Source organism: Triturus cristatus, chromosome 4_1 (assembly GCF_964204655.1).
Source record: "Triturus cristatus chromosome 4_1, aTriCri1.1, whole genome shotgun sequence".
NCBI lineage: Eukaryota > Metazoa > Chordata > Amphibia > Caudata > Salamandridae > Triturus > Triturus cristatus.
The window spans coordinates 503186443-503203528 of NC_140585.1; the positions used below are offsets into that span (position 1 = coordinate 503186443).

Consider the following 17086-nt stretch of genomic DNA (forward strand, 5'->3'; position numbering starts at 1 on the left):
ATAATATACGCAGGGTGCATAATGCAATCATGGCTGTAGATCGTCTCCATCATCACGCTGCCCTTTTGCTAGCTGATATCGATAGGGCTTTCAATTCGGTCAGCTGGGCATATTTATTCATGCTCTTAAAGCACCTAGATTTTGGTCCAAAGTTCCTATCATATATTCGTCTGCTGTATAACGAGTTGACCGCCTCCGTGCGTATAGCTGGAAGGGTGTCTGCACCATTTCCAACTGGCCAGGGGCACTAGAAAAGAATGCCCACTCTACCCTTTGTTTACCCTGGTCATTGATTCACTTTGAAGCTCAGGTCAGGGGCTGTGAGTGGAACGCCAAAGTTTCTGATTGGATAGCCATATACGCCAATGATATCCTCTTCTTTATGACAGACCCGCATAGGTCTGACCCCAGAATTCTCCAAATTATGCGCATATTTGGCGAGACCACAGGGATCTTTCTGTATGTAAATAAATCTACACTCTGGCCTCTGCGGGGGAAGGATGACTATTATAGATGAACTACAGATCTCTCTTAGACTTAGGAGGGCTTGAAATATTTAGGGGTTTTCATCACAGATAGGCAAGACATGGCGTGGTCTCGTAATCTAGACACGGTCCTTACCAAAGTTAAAACAGAACTGAAATCCTGGGCGGGCCTATCCTTCTCCCTATACGTACGCTCTGCAATATTTAAGATGATCTCTCTCCCCAGGCTCTTATACCAGCTTCAGAATCGCCCCTATCCCATTACGCAAACGTGGTGCGGGACGATAAATTCCTTGTTAAATGGGTTTATTTGGGGGAGGGGCAGTCAGGCTAGAGCGCCGCATCTGTTTTCTCTCCATCCATTGTGATGGCATTGATACGGCCGATATACAGTCATACTATGCGGCCTCCCAGCTACAGGTGCTTAATGACAGGTGGTACTACCCAAGAGAGGAACCTGCATACAATGTCGAGAGATGGCTCTTGGGAGATCCCTTGGTACAAAAATTCCTATATGGTACTGGGCGTGTGGCGGCCGTCTCTTCACCGCATCGGCTGGCTAAATAGGCTCACAGGCAGGGCCCCACAATTACAATGCTTGCAAGGCTTTCAAGGTTGAGATCGGATTGGGATCTCTACATTGGGAGATGTCCTTCAAGGCACTATTCTTAAATCCTTCTCAGACCTACAGAGGGACTATTCCATGCCACACACCCAATTTTACAAATATTTACAATTCTGCCAAGCTCTCTCTCCCTAGCTCAAAAAACTCACAGACATCCCCGAATTAAGTCCACTGGAGGTCAAACTTCTTATGGGGGACCTACAAGACCAAAATATTTACAAAATATATCAAATCTTGGTTACCCACAGCACATCATAGCTACTGTCCCTTCGAGAGGTTTGGCAGGTGGATATTGGCCCTATTGATGATGACGACTGGAGGGAGGCTCTGGAGTCCCCCCGAGGAGCTGCCATCTCCTCGCGACTGCGGTTGATACAGTTAAAATATCTGCATAGATTATATTATACTCTGGTTCAGCTCCATAGAGCCGGGCTCATTGAGTCCCCTACATGTCTACGCTGTGAGGCGGAAGAGGCCACCTTTATACATACGGTGTGGACATGTTCTGCTCTGGATAGGTTCTGGAAGGGGGGCTCATAGATGCCTAGCTGAGGTGCTGGGATGGACCATACACAGTACACCAAGACTAGCCCTACTTCATATCGCTGAAGATATTGGGGGCAATAGATATAAGCGCCACTTATTGCTTTTAGGAATAACCTTGGCCAAACAAGACATTGCTCACTCCTGGAAGGCACCCTCGTCACCGCTATTAGTAGTCTGGAAGCGGCGTCCAGATTTTTGCATAGGACTGGAAGAACCCGTCTTCAAGGCCTGGGTTTTTCCTCAGAAACACACACTTATATGGCAGCGTTGGGTGGACTATAGAGGAATTGTATTGACCCCTCAGACTCCACCACCTACCTTACTAGACCTGGAAGTGATGCCCCATCCAGAATGTTTTTTTCATATATATCGTCACCAAATTACTGACTGGGTTGACAACCGAGACAACATCCAGGGACTAGATTATTCAGCAATGATATTATTCCATTCTACCTGGATCGCAGCTGGTTATATGTTCTTTTTGATTTTGGTTATATTGTTAAATTATGCAAATGTAATTCTTGCTTATACATGTCAACATTACTTTTGGTTGATTGTATAATGTGGCTCCTGGAACATGATGTTGGCAAACAGAAATCAATAAAGTAGGTTTATAAAAAAAGAAAAGTCAGCAAGTTCAACCAACATAAGCTTCCTGGCACAGGCTTCCCAAACCCAGCCCTACCTGCTTGTTACAGTACCACATGCCAGTAGTGGTTTTTTGGAGCACCTGCACCCTTTCCCTCTTGATGGACGGAAGTGCCAAGTGCATCGCCCACAACTCCAGCAGACTGATGTGGAGCCAGGTCTCTGCTCTCCACCTCTCCTGGTAGCCTGCCCAAACTATCAATGCATCCATCACAACTGTCAGCTCTGGGTGAGGTAGAGAGCAAGATCTGTCACTGATCCATATGCGGTAGATCAACCACCACTGCAGATCTTCTGCAGACTCCTCTGACACCTGGATGGAATCTTATAGGTTCCCTTGATGCTAAGCCCACTGAGACTTCAGATCTCACTGCTGAGCCTGCACGTGACACCTGGTGTGGTCCACTAGCAGGATGCAAGAGGTCAAGAAGTCTCAGAGCCAATCTCTCTGAGACAAAGGCCAAAGGGGTACAGGTAGAGCCGAAGGGGAGCATAGAGAACTGGACGTGCTAATGGCTCACTTGTAAACACTGGCATTGTCTGTGGGATTGCGAAACGGGAATGTGGAAATAGGCATCCTGCAAATCCAATTCCACTATTCAGTCTCTTGGATTCAAAGCAGACAGAAGTTTGGTCAGGCTGAGCACCATGTACTTGTCTTTTTTGAGAAGAAGTTCAGAAGGTGAAGGTCTAAATTAGATTAGTCTTTAGTTTTTCTTCAGCACCAGAAAATAATGGGAGTAGCATTCAGTCCCTATATTGTATGCCAGCATCCTCTCAATGGCTCTTTAGCCCAAATTAGCCTAGACTTCCATTTGTAGAGTAGACGAGTGGTCCTTCAAACGTTGCTGTGGTGTAGGCGGCATGTGTGGAATGGTGGAGGAGTATGGTAAGGCATATCCATTCTGGACAATTTGAAGCACCCATCTGTCCGATGTGATGCTTTGTCACCTGTAGCGGTAATAACGTATCCTGCCTCCAACAGGGCAACAATGTGTCACCAGAAAAAGCTAAAGGGGTTTGGGAATGGTGGCAAGGGTGGGCGGGAATCTGGGTGGTGCATTGCCCACTAGGGCCTGGACACAGTCTGCTGTGGATCCCAGACCCGTATCTCAAAAGTATATGGAGGTCTGTTGTTGCAGAGGCGGGCATTGGCATTGCCTCTACTGGATGGCCCTTCCAAAGCCTTGAAAAGGGCAGTACTTTTGGAGATCAGGCAGCATGATTGCTAAGAGGCCAAGGGAGCAAACTGTGCCCGTTTGTTCTTTAAAGCACACCAAGGCCGAATCTTCTTTGTACCTGTAGACACTGGTGCCATCGAATGTCAATCAGTGGCACCTTGAAGTCACTGGAGAAGTCTGAGGATCTCATTGACGCGCGGTAGTGAAGCACCACCTTGGTACAGACTGCCACACCTAAGCAACGGGTGGTGTCCAGCTTGGTCTGATGACATTCTTTGCAGTGTCTTGTCCATCTTGTATGATCTGGGCTACATTGGCAAGAAACTCATCAGGGACCACAGGTAAGATTTTGCTCACCATGTCACATAAAATGTATGATTAACACCCTAAGAGGCAACTAGAGTGAAATGATCTGAGGGCTAGGCTGGCTGATACATGCCTTCTCGCCTCAAAGGCCTCCATGCATTTGGATTCCCTATCTGGGGGCATAGCAGGTTAAGAGTTAGGATTCAACCTGCTTGTAGAAGTGTGAACCACAATGCTCTCAGGAATACAGGCAGGCAACATCTAGGTTTGGTCCAACTGCCTATCAAGGTATCTGTTAGGGCCTCACTGAAAGAGAGGAGCAGATATAAAGAAGTCTGGCCAGGCTGCAGAACTTCTGCGAGAACATTAGTTTTTACCTCTACTGGTGGCAGATGGAGGTCGAGGACTTCCACAGTCCTCCTAATGACCACAACAGAAGATGCTGACTCCTCTAGCGAAGAGCCAAGGTGGAGAGTACCGGCCAGCGTAATGGGAATCGTGATCCCAGTCATCACGGTGTTGGGATGGGCAATGTCCCTTCAGAATCAGAATGGGGCTTAATGGGCTGTGTCTGCCGTCTAAGTGAGTGTGACTTCAATATAGGTCATGGTGGATTCACTTCTGGCCATCTGTTCTTCCTCTGATGCACAGGAAACCACCGATTACCTCAGCACAAGGTGAAAAGCCGGGGCATGCATCAACCCCGGAGTTAAAGCGGGCCCTGCAGTCAGGTCAAGTAACACACCTGGCATGGGAACTGCTGGCAGTTGTCCTGGAGACCTCCTTGGATCCTTGCGACCCAGAGGCATGCCAGAGGGAACTGATAGGGTGCCAAATAAACACAACATGGCCCCTGGAGGGCTTCAACCTGTTGTGGCACCGCATTGAATTCCAGATTCTTTATCTTTTCACTGAATTTGGAAGTCCTCTTTTTTTTGGTAAGGGTGCATTGACATATGGGCCTGATCTACAAAACAAGATTAATTTGTAGCATTTCTGGATTATTTTTAGATTGTTTAAAGTATATATACTTTAATTTACACGAATGAAAAACATTTTCATTACATTATTTTGCAGTTTAATATTTTTGCAATTTAATATTTTAAAAATCTACCCTCGATATCTAATTCTATTAGCTTGCCTACATCACTCCCCATGGCACAATTAATGATACTCAAATTGCGAACTCCCAAACAGCAACATGACCCATATGACCCCGGCGATCCTACTCAGTCAGCTCACTAGTTCTACACCTCCTCCCCTCAAGTTTACCTCCATCTCCAACCTGCCCTCCCCTCATCTGGCTCTCTGGCCAGCAGTGTTTAACACCAAAGGTCTGAACACTTCCCCACCTCACCCCCGGCCCCTTGATCCAAACCTCGAGCACCTGTTTCCATAACTCACCAGAATGCAGACTCAACGAGATTACACTGGACTTACATCAACTTATGGCCGACTTACAAAGCCTAATAAACATTACCTCAAAAGTGGTGAACAACTGGTGGTCCAAAATGATCCCTGCGAAGAATCATCACAACCTTGCCCAACCCACTAACTACGACACAAGGCTGTTATCACACACCCCAACTCGTGCGTCCTCTACAGTTTCGACGTCTCTCCTGTAAAATGGAGAACTGACCCTACCCTAACTCCCCCACTCAGCCCACTAGACTGAAAGATCCACTATCAGACAGGGACACCAACTCCCTCCTTTGATATAAATCTACACACTACATTAATCCTGACAATGTTAATCAAATACAAACTAACAATGTGAACCCACACAGAGAACACATGCCCAACTCCAGAGCCGTAAATAATTCTAACCTTATGAAGAGTTCCCATCACACAGACTACCTCAGCTGACACTAACCCACACCTGAAGAATAAGTTATTTACCTTCCTTAACGCCTTATCTGGTAAAGTCTAGATCTAGCCGTAGATTCCCTACCTTGGAATTACCCCCAGGTGCCAGACTAGATCCAGAAATCGTTCTACAGCAGTACCTTTGCATGTCGGTAGAGAGCATCAAGCGACTCCGTAACGATGTATTCCACCGCATGTGGATGGGTGGGTCGTTAAGGAATCTGCGGCTAGATCTAGAATCGACCAGATAAGGCGTACCTGAAGTTAAGTAAGGAACAGTTTCTTACCTGTAACTCCAGTTCTCTCGAATTTCCATGATAAGTCATAAGCACTTGAATAGTCCCGCCCACGTACAGAGACCCCGGAGCACTTCTTTTAGATATATCTTCTAAAGTGGATATTCTTCACCTTTCTGCAGGAAGGTCTGCAAAGACACTTAAGAGACAGAGACTATAGTGCAGCCTAAATACATAGGCTACACTGGCAACGTCTTCATCTTGAAGTGAAAAAAGGGTGCCAGTGTACTATATTTTGTGCAATTTTGTAGTGTTTAAAACACAGAAGAATCCCCTTCACAAAAATCATTTTTTAATGATAGGGAAGAAATGCAGAGGACAGAATAGCTTCATAGGCTGCCATGTCTTGAAAGAATAAGCTGTGCCTTTAAGAATCCAGAGACCACCAGTATCCCATCATGCACAGCTAGTGGCAGTTACCGCAGTTCTTTTTTCTGGCTCCTGCCATCAGGACCCTGGAGCATTGAGCTCGACCAATTTTGTTTTTTTTCTTTAACATTCACTAATGAATTTACCTAAAAGCTACTTCACTTGACGTCTTTGGCCTTTCCCTACCTTTTTCTGTCAGGAATTTCTACAGTTTTTCAGTCAAAAATGCCATCTCTTATTGATAAGTGTCCAGACTGTGGTAGAAAGAAGGCCAAGACTGATGCTCACTGAGCGTGTATATTATGCTTACCGGCAAGCCATGCTCCGGATTCTTGTCTTTTAACCGTAAAACGTTCTCAAAGTGCACTCTGCGTGACAGAGATTCAACTCCAAGGAGCAGAGGAGAGGCAAAAACAGCAGGCTCAGTCTTCAGGTGGGAGAGGGTTAGTCCTCTACCAGGGCTCGGTCTTCAACATCTGGGGGTCCCCCCAGCAGAAGGGTTGAAAAACGGCATCAGTCCCGGTTTACGTGGAGGAGTTACAGCACCGACCTGTTCACAATCGACCCAGGGCTCAGGGTCAAAAAGGAAATATCCCGTTGTCGATTACACAGCTGACGATGAGGACACCCTGGTTGGTGTCAGGAAGCCTACAGCAGACGACACTGTGGAGGCCACCGTTGAGATCCTCATCAATGTCTACGCATCATCACCAAGCGGCGTCAACATACGATCACAGCCGCTTGACGTCGAGACACCGCCATCGATCTCCAACTCTTTCTCACTGTCAGTCGACGCCAAGGCATCATTGTCGTTGATTGCCGACGAGACACCACCGTTCGACGTCAAGATCCGCTGTCAAGGGGGACAGAGGGTTCGGCTTTAAGGTGCTCAGCCACTTCAAGGCCTCAGAAGGGAAGCAAAAAGAGAAGGCTAATATATACATCGGATTCAGAGTATTCCCAAACCTATTCTCTTTCTAGGGAATTTCCCTCTCAGATGCCAGTGCTTCCTCCTGAGCAGCCTCCTCCTCAGGTACCTGATTTGGAACCAAGATCGCCAACACCTCTGCCACCTGCACCACCTCCTCCGCCTCCACCTCCTTCACCACCACCTCCACCGCCTCCACTACCACCTTCAAGACAAAGATCTAGGTATGGCACTAGACATCGGTCTCACAGACAAAGACGCTCAGCGATATCCACTGCATTTCTCATTGCCTATCTGCAATTGAGTAACATGCATATCTGATAGAGACGTCTAGTCGCGGATTCCTTACCTTTGAATTATCCCCAGGTGCCAGACTGGATCCAGACATTTTTCTACAGCAGTACCTCTGTGCATCGGTATGTGATGTTGCTAGAGTCCATATAAACACTTCCGTGATACGCTGACGTCCGTTTTTTCCTTTCCATGCTTCCACGTGGATCCGGAGAGCAGTACCTCAGGCCATTTTAGCCTACTACGATGATACAGTGTGCTTTTTCTAGAGATCTCCAAGATCTACCATGGCGACCCCGCATGCTCATCCTATTTGCCCGTGGTGTCTAGGCATGCACCCTGACTCCGAACAGTGTGGCTTGTGTCTTCAGCTTCAATGACGTCGCAGAAGGACCACATGACGCTGTTGGCGATGCGGTGGTCGGCGGCCCCTCATCGGTCGCGAGCCTCTTCTTCCTCAAGGATCTTTTAAGGGCTATCTCCCCAAGTCCTTCATCCTTGAGGTCGCCTGGTAAATCACACTATACTAGCCTAAACGCAGAAAGACGTAATCTTAGACTAGCTGAACGATCGTTGAGATTCTCACCGTCCTTCGAACACCTTAAGCACTCGCGATTAATGAGGAACACTTATAACAAGTACATTGGAAGTTCAAAAGCAAACTTCTTTAGAAATCAGCTAGATAAAGCCAGAAACTGACCTAAAAAGTTTTTCGCACTAATCAAACTAGTGATTTCTAGGTTGGACTAAGGAAGTGCAACCCTCCACTGAGGGCCCTCCTTAACTTTGCTGCAAGGCTAATCACAGACTCTAAAAGAAACAACCACATCACTCCTGATTTGAAATTTCTAAACTGGCTCCTAAATGTGGAAAGGATACACTTAAAAATTGCTTGTATGACCCATAAAGCCCTACACTTCTACACCCTGGGGTACCTTGCACCAAAACTAGAGTTATCTGGTGGCTGCATATCCTCTAGAAGCACCAGCAGAAAACAAAGACAGTTTCTAAAACGAAAACCTACAACTGAGCCTTCTCTGATATTGCCCCAAGAATCTGGAACTCCCTGCCCCCTGAGATCAGACTGAACCCTTCAAATGCATCATTCAAAAAGAAGGCAAAGCTTTACTAATTAACAAATTCCTGACCTAGAACCCACACACTCTACTCACCTGTCCTTGCTATAGTGCAGGATCTACACCTAGGTCTATTGCTTGCTTGTTATTCTCTTGCTTGTGGAACTAACGTGCTGGCCCTTGTGGTTGTCTTCTCCCTGACCTGGTGAATTATTACATCTTGTACTGTTCAAAATTCGGTTGGGGTTCTCTCAACCTGCTTCTATTCTTGACCATTTGTAAAGCACTCAGATACCCTCTAGAGTCATGTTCGCGCTATATAAAACTTTACAAAAAAATAATGCTGTACGTATGCATATTTCTAAAAACTGTTTTTTTCTAATTTTCTCTTCCACTATATTTTTTTCACTACTTTTGAAGTTTATATACAACATATGTAAACTCAATATTGTTCCTGGTAATACGTCTGATACAATATTCTCTTGTCACAATATGTTTGGTGATAATTTTGTGGCATACAACCTCATAAGAGGCATAAAGCTTACTCTGTGTAGAACTATAAAATGCTGTCTACGACAGACAGCTGAGGCTGCCCACACTGAGAATGAAAAAGGGGACAAAGAAGACCCGTCACACCACAGTAATGTAGGAGGCAAGGCTAAACAGGTTTTCTTTAAGTGGAAGGATAGGTAGACACTGCTAGAGGGATCACTTTCAAGTACTTACTTTTAAGGCCAAAAGTATCAATACTCTTGTCCCTCAGTATTTATTAATCATATATACTGTTCTCAATTATACATTCACCTGCTCCAACAAAAGAATTAGTATTACAAAACAATCAAACTTTACGGATATTTGAAAAACATGCTTACCCTCTGTTCCAGCGCTGACTGTGTTTGTTGTCTTAAAAGAGCTTTAAATGGCCCCCCTTCTTTTCCACCACTGCCACTGCCCATTCCTAAAGAATATTGGCAGAAAAATACATCCAAAGAAATGCGTGTTATATACAGGCTCGTTTCAGACTCTTTATGCTTGATAAATACATTTAAAAAAATCAAGTAAGGGTTGTTTTAATAAAAACAGCCAAGGATGACTGCTTTGCTCAGGTTGAAATCTACAGCAAACATTTACATACCCCGTCTAAGCTAAATATTCAGAATAAGAACACACACGTTGAGAATCAAGCCCACAGCAAAATGTGCTCACAATTTAAATGACAATTAATATTGCCCACATTGCCCTTAATTCCCCTAACTGCTGGAATTATTTCCACAGAAAAGTACCTCAAATTATTACACCTGCTGATTCTAGAATTCAGCATTTGCCAACAAGATTAGTATTATCCTGTTCCCAAATTCAGCTAATGAGAAGTCATATGAAGTGCACTGAGATTTGTATGTATGTGTTTACCATTATGGGATATCTTAAAGGGTTACTTCTTAGAATGTAGCCCCCTCCCCCCCAAAGTTAGTGTTGACAGTCATTTGTGAGCTCTGTAATAGAGAGTTTAATTAAATGGAGACTTTCTGTATATATGGTACACTAATATTACAACTTTAAGCCATACAGAAAAAGTGGACAGCCTCACGTATTAAGAGTCATTTTGTTGACTATTACATGATTGAATGTTAATTGGCATGCATCATTCAGTACTTTCATTTGCAAACTGTTACTGTGTTTGTTGGTGATCTCATCCTGATTGTCTGCACTTTCAACACTATGAACAAAATTACACAATATGATTCTAAACGGTGTACATCCGTCCTTACAGTCAACAAATAAGATTCAATATAACCCTTCACAAACTGAGGAAAAAATATCTATAGTTATCAGTGATTGTTGCAGCTAGAACCAATACTAAAATGGGCCTTTTATACAATATGTCCCTCTCCATTGTACCTTTTCTTAAACACTTATCACTGAAACTATGCTACCGTAGCTATTCAAAAAGGATTCTTCTAAGGCAATCCACACACATTACAAAATCTATTTGTTCTACTACAAAAATAAATTAAATAAAGAACATTATTCTTGCCTCTTACCTTTTGGTACAGTGATGTTTACTCTTAACACAACTCAATTAGAGGTGCTGGTCAACTAAAAACAAAACCGACCTATCAACTTACACGACTTGCATAGTGAGTTCTACTTTGTGAAGTATAATAAGAGATAACAACTGAAAAGTTAATTATCATTCAATTAAAAAAGAATTCAGCAAAGCATGCTCTAACTACTAGGGTATACAAAGGTACGACAACATTTTTAGCTGTTCTTGGATAAGGAAACAAAATACAAGTACGTGACTAGATCCTTGTTTTTTTCTGTTTTTTTTTTTAAACAACGGTGTCTTTATCAGAACTGAACAAACATTTAATTCACTTTTAAAAGGAACTAAGTAATATTAAATCAGGCATGTGAAATTAATAAACATAGCTATAAAACAAACTATAATGCAGAGCAAAACAATATCTCTCAAAAGATAACTGTCTACAAAAAAGCAGACAACTGTATTAACTATGTTAATTTAACATGGCAATTTGAGGCTGGGCTTAGACAGGGAAATGTCAAAGTACACTACATGCTGAGAGATTTTTGGCTGTTGAAATAAATATCCTGTTCAGATTTCATTCTGATTACAGAAATACCTAAAGGCTAAGACAGTAATTACAAAAGCCAAAATTTGATAAATGAACAAAAAAGTCAACATTTATAATAACCAAGCCGGCACCTTGCAGCATTTCCAATGAGAAAAATTGGAAATGTCAAGTGCAAAACAGTGCAATGAAATGCGAGACCATATGATGAGAACATGAAGATATGATTAAGAGCGGTTTAGTCATGGAATTTTAACTAAGTGACAAAAACGTACACAGAAAATTATGGTATGTTTAATGTGTCAACTATGAAAGTTCTCTGCTGATGAACTGAAAAGTTAACATATTTACTGATTAAATATGTAGCTGAAATACATTTGTAGCTGAACTGGAGAAAGGCACTATTCAAAATGTTAAATAGTGGCATTAAATATATGTGTTGACGGTTAGCATGAGGATTTGAGGGTTAAAATAGAAAAGAAAAATAGTTTTGAGACTGTTCAAAAACCTACAACACATGCTAAGTCTACAAAACGTTAAACGTAAATAAAAGTCATGCTTTTTTAATTTGATTTCAAATGTTATGGTGTTTGTGTCAGAGCATTAGAAGTGTCATGCAAAATAAAAATTATGATGTTGCGTCAAATAACTGTTGTTAGATTCCACAACAAAAAACAGAAAGCAAAATCTTTGTGAATATATTGTTGCAGGTTGTTCCTACCAGCCAGAAGCAGCTCTTCGCTGAAAGAAATGGATTTCCTCAAAACAGGGCAGATATGGCTAGTGTGAAGTGGGTTTAGACTAGACCCCAAGACGAGGGCATGTGTCTTTCTAAGGTCTGGAGACACACAATAGAGATTAGGGGAGCTGGGACACAGGGAAATCCTATGCCTCAGTGAAAGGAAGGGAGCTGTTGAAGGAAAGCAGCAGAGAAAAGATGCAGATTCAGAAGATGAAAACTGGAGAACAACAGGAATAAAAGAAAAGAATGATGAATCAACTAAACAACAAAAGCTACCAAAGAGATTTATCAAGTATGTAGTACTGTTTTTATGAGAAATACCACTAATGGTTACAAAATAATGAGAACAAAAATACAACACCATGGGGATGAAAGGCAAGTTATCAAAAATCTGTTCATGAACTAGTATATTTGTGATGCCTTTGGTAAAATATTCAAATTATTATCTCACATTTTGAAACTGCAATGGCAGCTAAACATTAGTCTCAAACATCACAGAAAAAGATGTTAAATGAGAAATCTTTGTCAAATTCTAATTAAGAGATATTTTTGATTTCCAGAAGAGAAATCTATTGTTTCATACTTTTGCGCCTAAAAGGAGATATGTTAACTTTTCTAAGCCTAGCAATTTTTTGTCTTATTATCTAAGGGTGAAAAATTCTTTCAACAGAAAGTAGAATCATGTGTACATCAAGTAGCACAAATCAGTATGCAACACATACTAGTGGTAAATCTGCAATAAGCATTTTGGAAAATGTAAACAAATGGACATGAAGATGTGGACCACCCAGGTATTTAGATCTCAAGAAACATCTTAGAGATCTGACTTCACATGCAGCAAGCGTAATCGGTCAGCTTGTGGAGCAATATTTTGTTAAGCCATAAAAGTTTAGGTTAGCTATCAAATTTTTTGCAATTTGCCTCATCCAATTAGTTTGATTGGGAGACGATTGTATTCATTCTCAAGAGGAACATGTGCATATATAGTTGTACTTTTGGCATCTCTGTTGATGCTGCATGCCACTCTTTCGGGTCGGTTCACAAAGAGTTTTCTGAAAGTAGGTGCCTGACTATTGTATTACTCCTTTTACTTCTACTGGAGATGCTTAAAAATATTTTTGTGAACTTGCAAAAAATGTAATAGAATTCTTAGTGAAATAACTGAACTATTAGAGTTTACATTAGGCATTAAATGTGAGATCTGTCATCTAGAAGTAGAAGTACATTTACATGCCTACCTGTATTGCAGACTGACAGAACCTAAGACCTCAAAACTACTCTTCATTCCCATACTTGTCCAACAAACACCACCTGATAGCGATTTGTACAGAGTTTGATTTTAACATCATTGCATAGTTTATTCACAATTATATAGGATTGTAGTTTGTGCTACTGCAATCTCCACAGGCTCAAACTTCCCAGATAATTAATTTGTTAGGTTTTGTTTGGAGACACAGCAGAAATCAACACCTAATGTGATGCTTAGTTAGGCATCCAATTTATTTGCACATTTGAGTAATTTTAGTATTTGCTGGTTATCTTCATCCGAGACCTCTAGGCTTACTGTGGCATTTACATTAGAAATCACTTGAGGAAAACGTTTACCTGTACATGAGGAAGCATTTATATTAGAACCAGTTTAAAAGAAATCCTATTGTTATTCAGACAACTGGTAGTTTGTTATTCAGATAAACGTGATGAGTATGCTACTACAAAATAGTGTGCGACGTCTCTTTGGAAAATGTATGTATGTGCAAACTGCATTGTCTCTATACCTCGCTGCCTATTCTCTCATGTTGAGTCTACGTTTTCTTTAGATTAGACTAACCAGAGTCTGTGCTTTCTATAAAACCTTGTAACATAAATTCCACTTCATTCATTATTTATTTATTTCAGACTTTCTAATTGCTACAGGTTTTGCCAATCACTGTGCCCATAAATATCTACTTTAAAATAAACAACCAGCTGAAAACACAGGAATAAAGACCCACACTAAATCTTTCCCATGACTGACCTTATGTGTAATGCACAGAGCTATATTACAAAACTGTATCTTGGGAAATTTATACAGATTGAAGGTTTAAGTCCAATAGTCTTACAATATAAGAATTATGTTTATTTAGTGTGGGAGTAACACAGGATTCTTCTGGAAAGCAAAAATCACATCATAACTGTGAATCTTTTTATCATACTGTACTTCACACAGTATCACAGTTCACATTTGTGTTCATAAAATTTATTTTTTAGATAAAATTTGTTTAGCATAGCCTTTGCCGTCCTCTAGAACTCTGAAACATCAAATGCATAAGAATACATTTTCAGTGCAAGTGCTGCAGAACACAATTGAAAACAATATTCAAACACCTTTTAGAAAATGTAGAGGTAAAAGAGTAGTAAAAAATCATAACAGTTCAGGACTTATTTTGCAACCGTTTATTTGTGAATACCCGGTAATGGGTTTTTTGAAATACCAAGAAATGCAACTGGTCAACTGGAAAAAAACATTGATAATTCAGGATTACAGATTCAACACACTTGTTTATGTCTCTGTAAATATATCTTATATGTTAGCCTTAGCAACCAAGGTCCTTGCAATTAACAATGAATAGGTAACCCGTCGTCTTTTGGGACCTACTGGAAAATGTGCCGAGGCTAAATGGTATCGAGGACACATGCATGGCACCTCTCTATTGAACTCACACTTGGATACCATGCATCATTTAATTCTCTGTTACCTAACACATTGGTTAAAACTTGACCTGGGTCCCTGGGGCATATTTCTCAGTCCTAAAAACGAATATCTGACAGCAAACGGAGGAGCGGTGTCATGCTGAACTAGTGCTACATCTGTCAGGTCTCATTTGCTCTTCTGCATACCTTTACCTGGGAATACCCTTTATCTCAACAGACATTCTAATCTGTCTTAATCAATGCAGGTATCAGTCCACCAGATTTTAAAGGTCACACATTTGCACTCCACTGGCCACTCTAGTAGTCAAAACACTGTGAAGGACTCAGAAATGCTTGCAATTGTGTTGCTGTAGTCAACCATATAGGATCTTAATCAGTGTCCACACTGCTGGCAACAGTCATCAGTCATTTAGCTGTCTGAACTGACGCCCTTCTATATGCCAGACCGGAGAAGTGCTGTCTGTAAAGCAGCACAATACCAAAGCACTGGTTCAGTTGCCTATTCTCTCTACCTAGTTTGCACAAGAAAATGTGCTTTCTGTACTGCTATTCAGCAGTCAGTCGCATACATAGCCTATGGTTCCACACATGATGGACAGCATGAAAAGCTGTTCAAAATGAGGAGAAAGGTCTTCCCTGGGTAGGATTATTCAAATGTAAAAGTGTAGAACTTCAATTCTGGAATACTGAATAAAACACAAGTAGAACTGAGATACTCTGAAATAGCAAGGCAAGTACAGAACATAAAGGAACAGTTGGATGTGCTGCAACATGCAGGACAGAACAGAAGTACGTTGGCAGAGCGGTGTATTGTTTCGATGTGCTTGAATCTGCACATCAGTACATTGTAAGGGAAGTGCACTTTCTTTATTTCTGGACTAGCTGGATGAGCTGCAACCTGAAGTTCACAACTGAACTACCTTTTGCTGAGCAATGACAGTCTTGCTGAACTTGGAAGTGTTGAACCCTTTCATTAATTATTATGGAACATTGATAGAGGAACGTAATAATCTCAGTGCAGTCAAACCTCTAGCACGTCATGACTGAGTTGTGTTAAATAAGCCTTATATATGGTAGTTGTATCCGTTAAAGGTCAGCAAGTAGCCATTTCTGTATATTGGTTTATGGCTCTTAGGTTTGCAAAAAGCGCGATCTGATAGGAGGTGGTATTTAAATACATTGGTATTGGGTGCCTAAGGCCTAAAATCGGATTTGGGTTCAAACTCTGATTTTTATTTAACACAAATTAAGCAATGGCCTCGTAAAAGGGTAAGGACTGACCTCACAATACATTTTATTTTGTGGCGAGCACCCTTAGTTCTCATTGTTTGGCGGCATTCTAAAGAAGACCAAAGACCAGTCTTAAACTCAGCTAAGTTAATAATTTTGAAATCCTTTATGAAATATACTTGTATATGTCAATGGTGATGAAAACATGCAGCAGTTATTTTGCTCTTCAAAACCACTAGAAAACCCACGGTCAAAGTGTAAGGATGAATGAGCACTTCTAAGTTAGCAACCAAAGTCATTTCTGAGACTAGCGGTGCTTATCTAAATTTAGGCTTATTAGGATGATCAATCTTCCGGTCTTCCAAGATCAAAAGGTGCTTTTGTATGTCTTTTGCTCTAAAAAGCTATTGCCATTAAGCATATTAGCACTTGGGGAGCCAGAAAACAAGATGGAGCAAACAACATGGTATTCATTACTACACTGCTTAAGACTTGATGTGAAAAATCTCAACAATTCTGATGGTGATCCTCGGTAGTGATTGAATAGTTATAAAAAACACTGCACTACTACAAATATTTTTCCTGTATTGTATTTTGTACACTAGAAACCTAATTATCAGTAATCACTATTTGAGCTGCCAAAATATCTGGACATTCATTATTCACTAGTTCATTGACATCATGCCAGAACATTTTAGTATATTTCACAACAAATAAAGATGACTCAAAATCTAGTTACTCTTACCACAGGAATTTGTTGCCCATTACATTTCTTCAGTATCTTTGTCCTAATTCAAGTACTAGATATTGATATATATTTGGAAAGACCTAACATTCTTGATTTTCTAAGACTGTTACATGGAGATGGTGCATGCTTTTTTAAATAGCTACTACATTAAAATAAAATAGCTCTGCCAACCTACAGCCATTGAATTAACGGATTTAAAGCTGAAGATTGGCACCCTCCACTGAAAATCAAGCTAAAAGAAGTTGCTTTCCCAGTTCATTTCTGCAACACAATGAAAATGCAGTCTCAATGCGAATCTCTGTCTAATTAAGTGAGCACCACACTTCTACATAAAACTAAACGGTTTATGCATGTTTAGTTTCAATCCGAGTAATTTACTCTATGTAGAAAATGAAATCTCAAAAATTAGGAAATTACTTTTTAGTGGTGTATTTCTCTTATTTCAATGTAAGACATCTTAACAA

General features: G+C 41.2%; 1 protein-coding gene across 11 annotated transcripts in view; it reads right to left on the reverse strand.

The window, feature by feature from the left end:
* C2CD5 (C2 calcium dependent domain containing 5) overlaps positions 1–17086 on the reverse strand; it is an 875314-nt gene that overhangs the window by 669521 nt on the left and 188707 nt on the right. For 7 of the 11 annotated variants that reach the window (XM_085652742.1, XM_085652745.1, XM_085652740.1 and 4 more), the window contains exons 9-10: positions 11933–12121; positions 9490–9575 (exon numbers count right to left, since the gene is read on the reverse strand). In XM_085652742.1, coding sequence (XP_085508868.1) covers positions 9490–9575; positions 11933–12121 — 275 coding nt within the window. The remainder of the gene's footprint in view (positions 1–9489; positions 9576–11932; positions 12122–17086) is intronic. The other 4 variants (XM_085652749.1, XM_085652748.1, XM_085652746.1 and 1 more) reach the window with 1 other exon arrangement.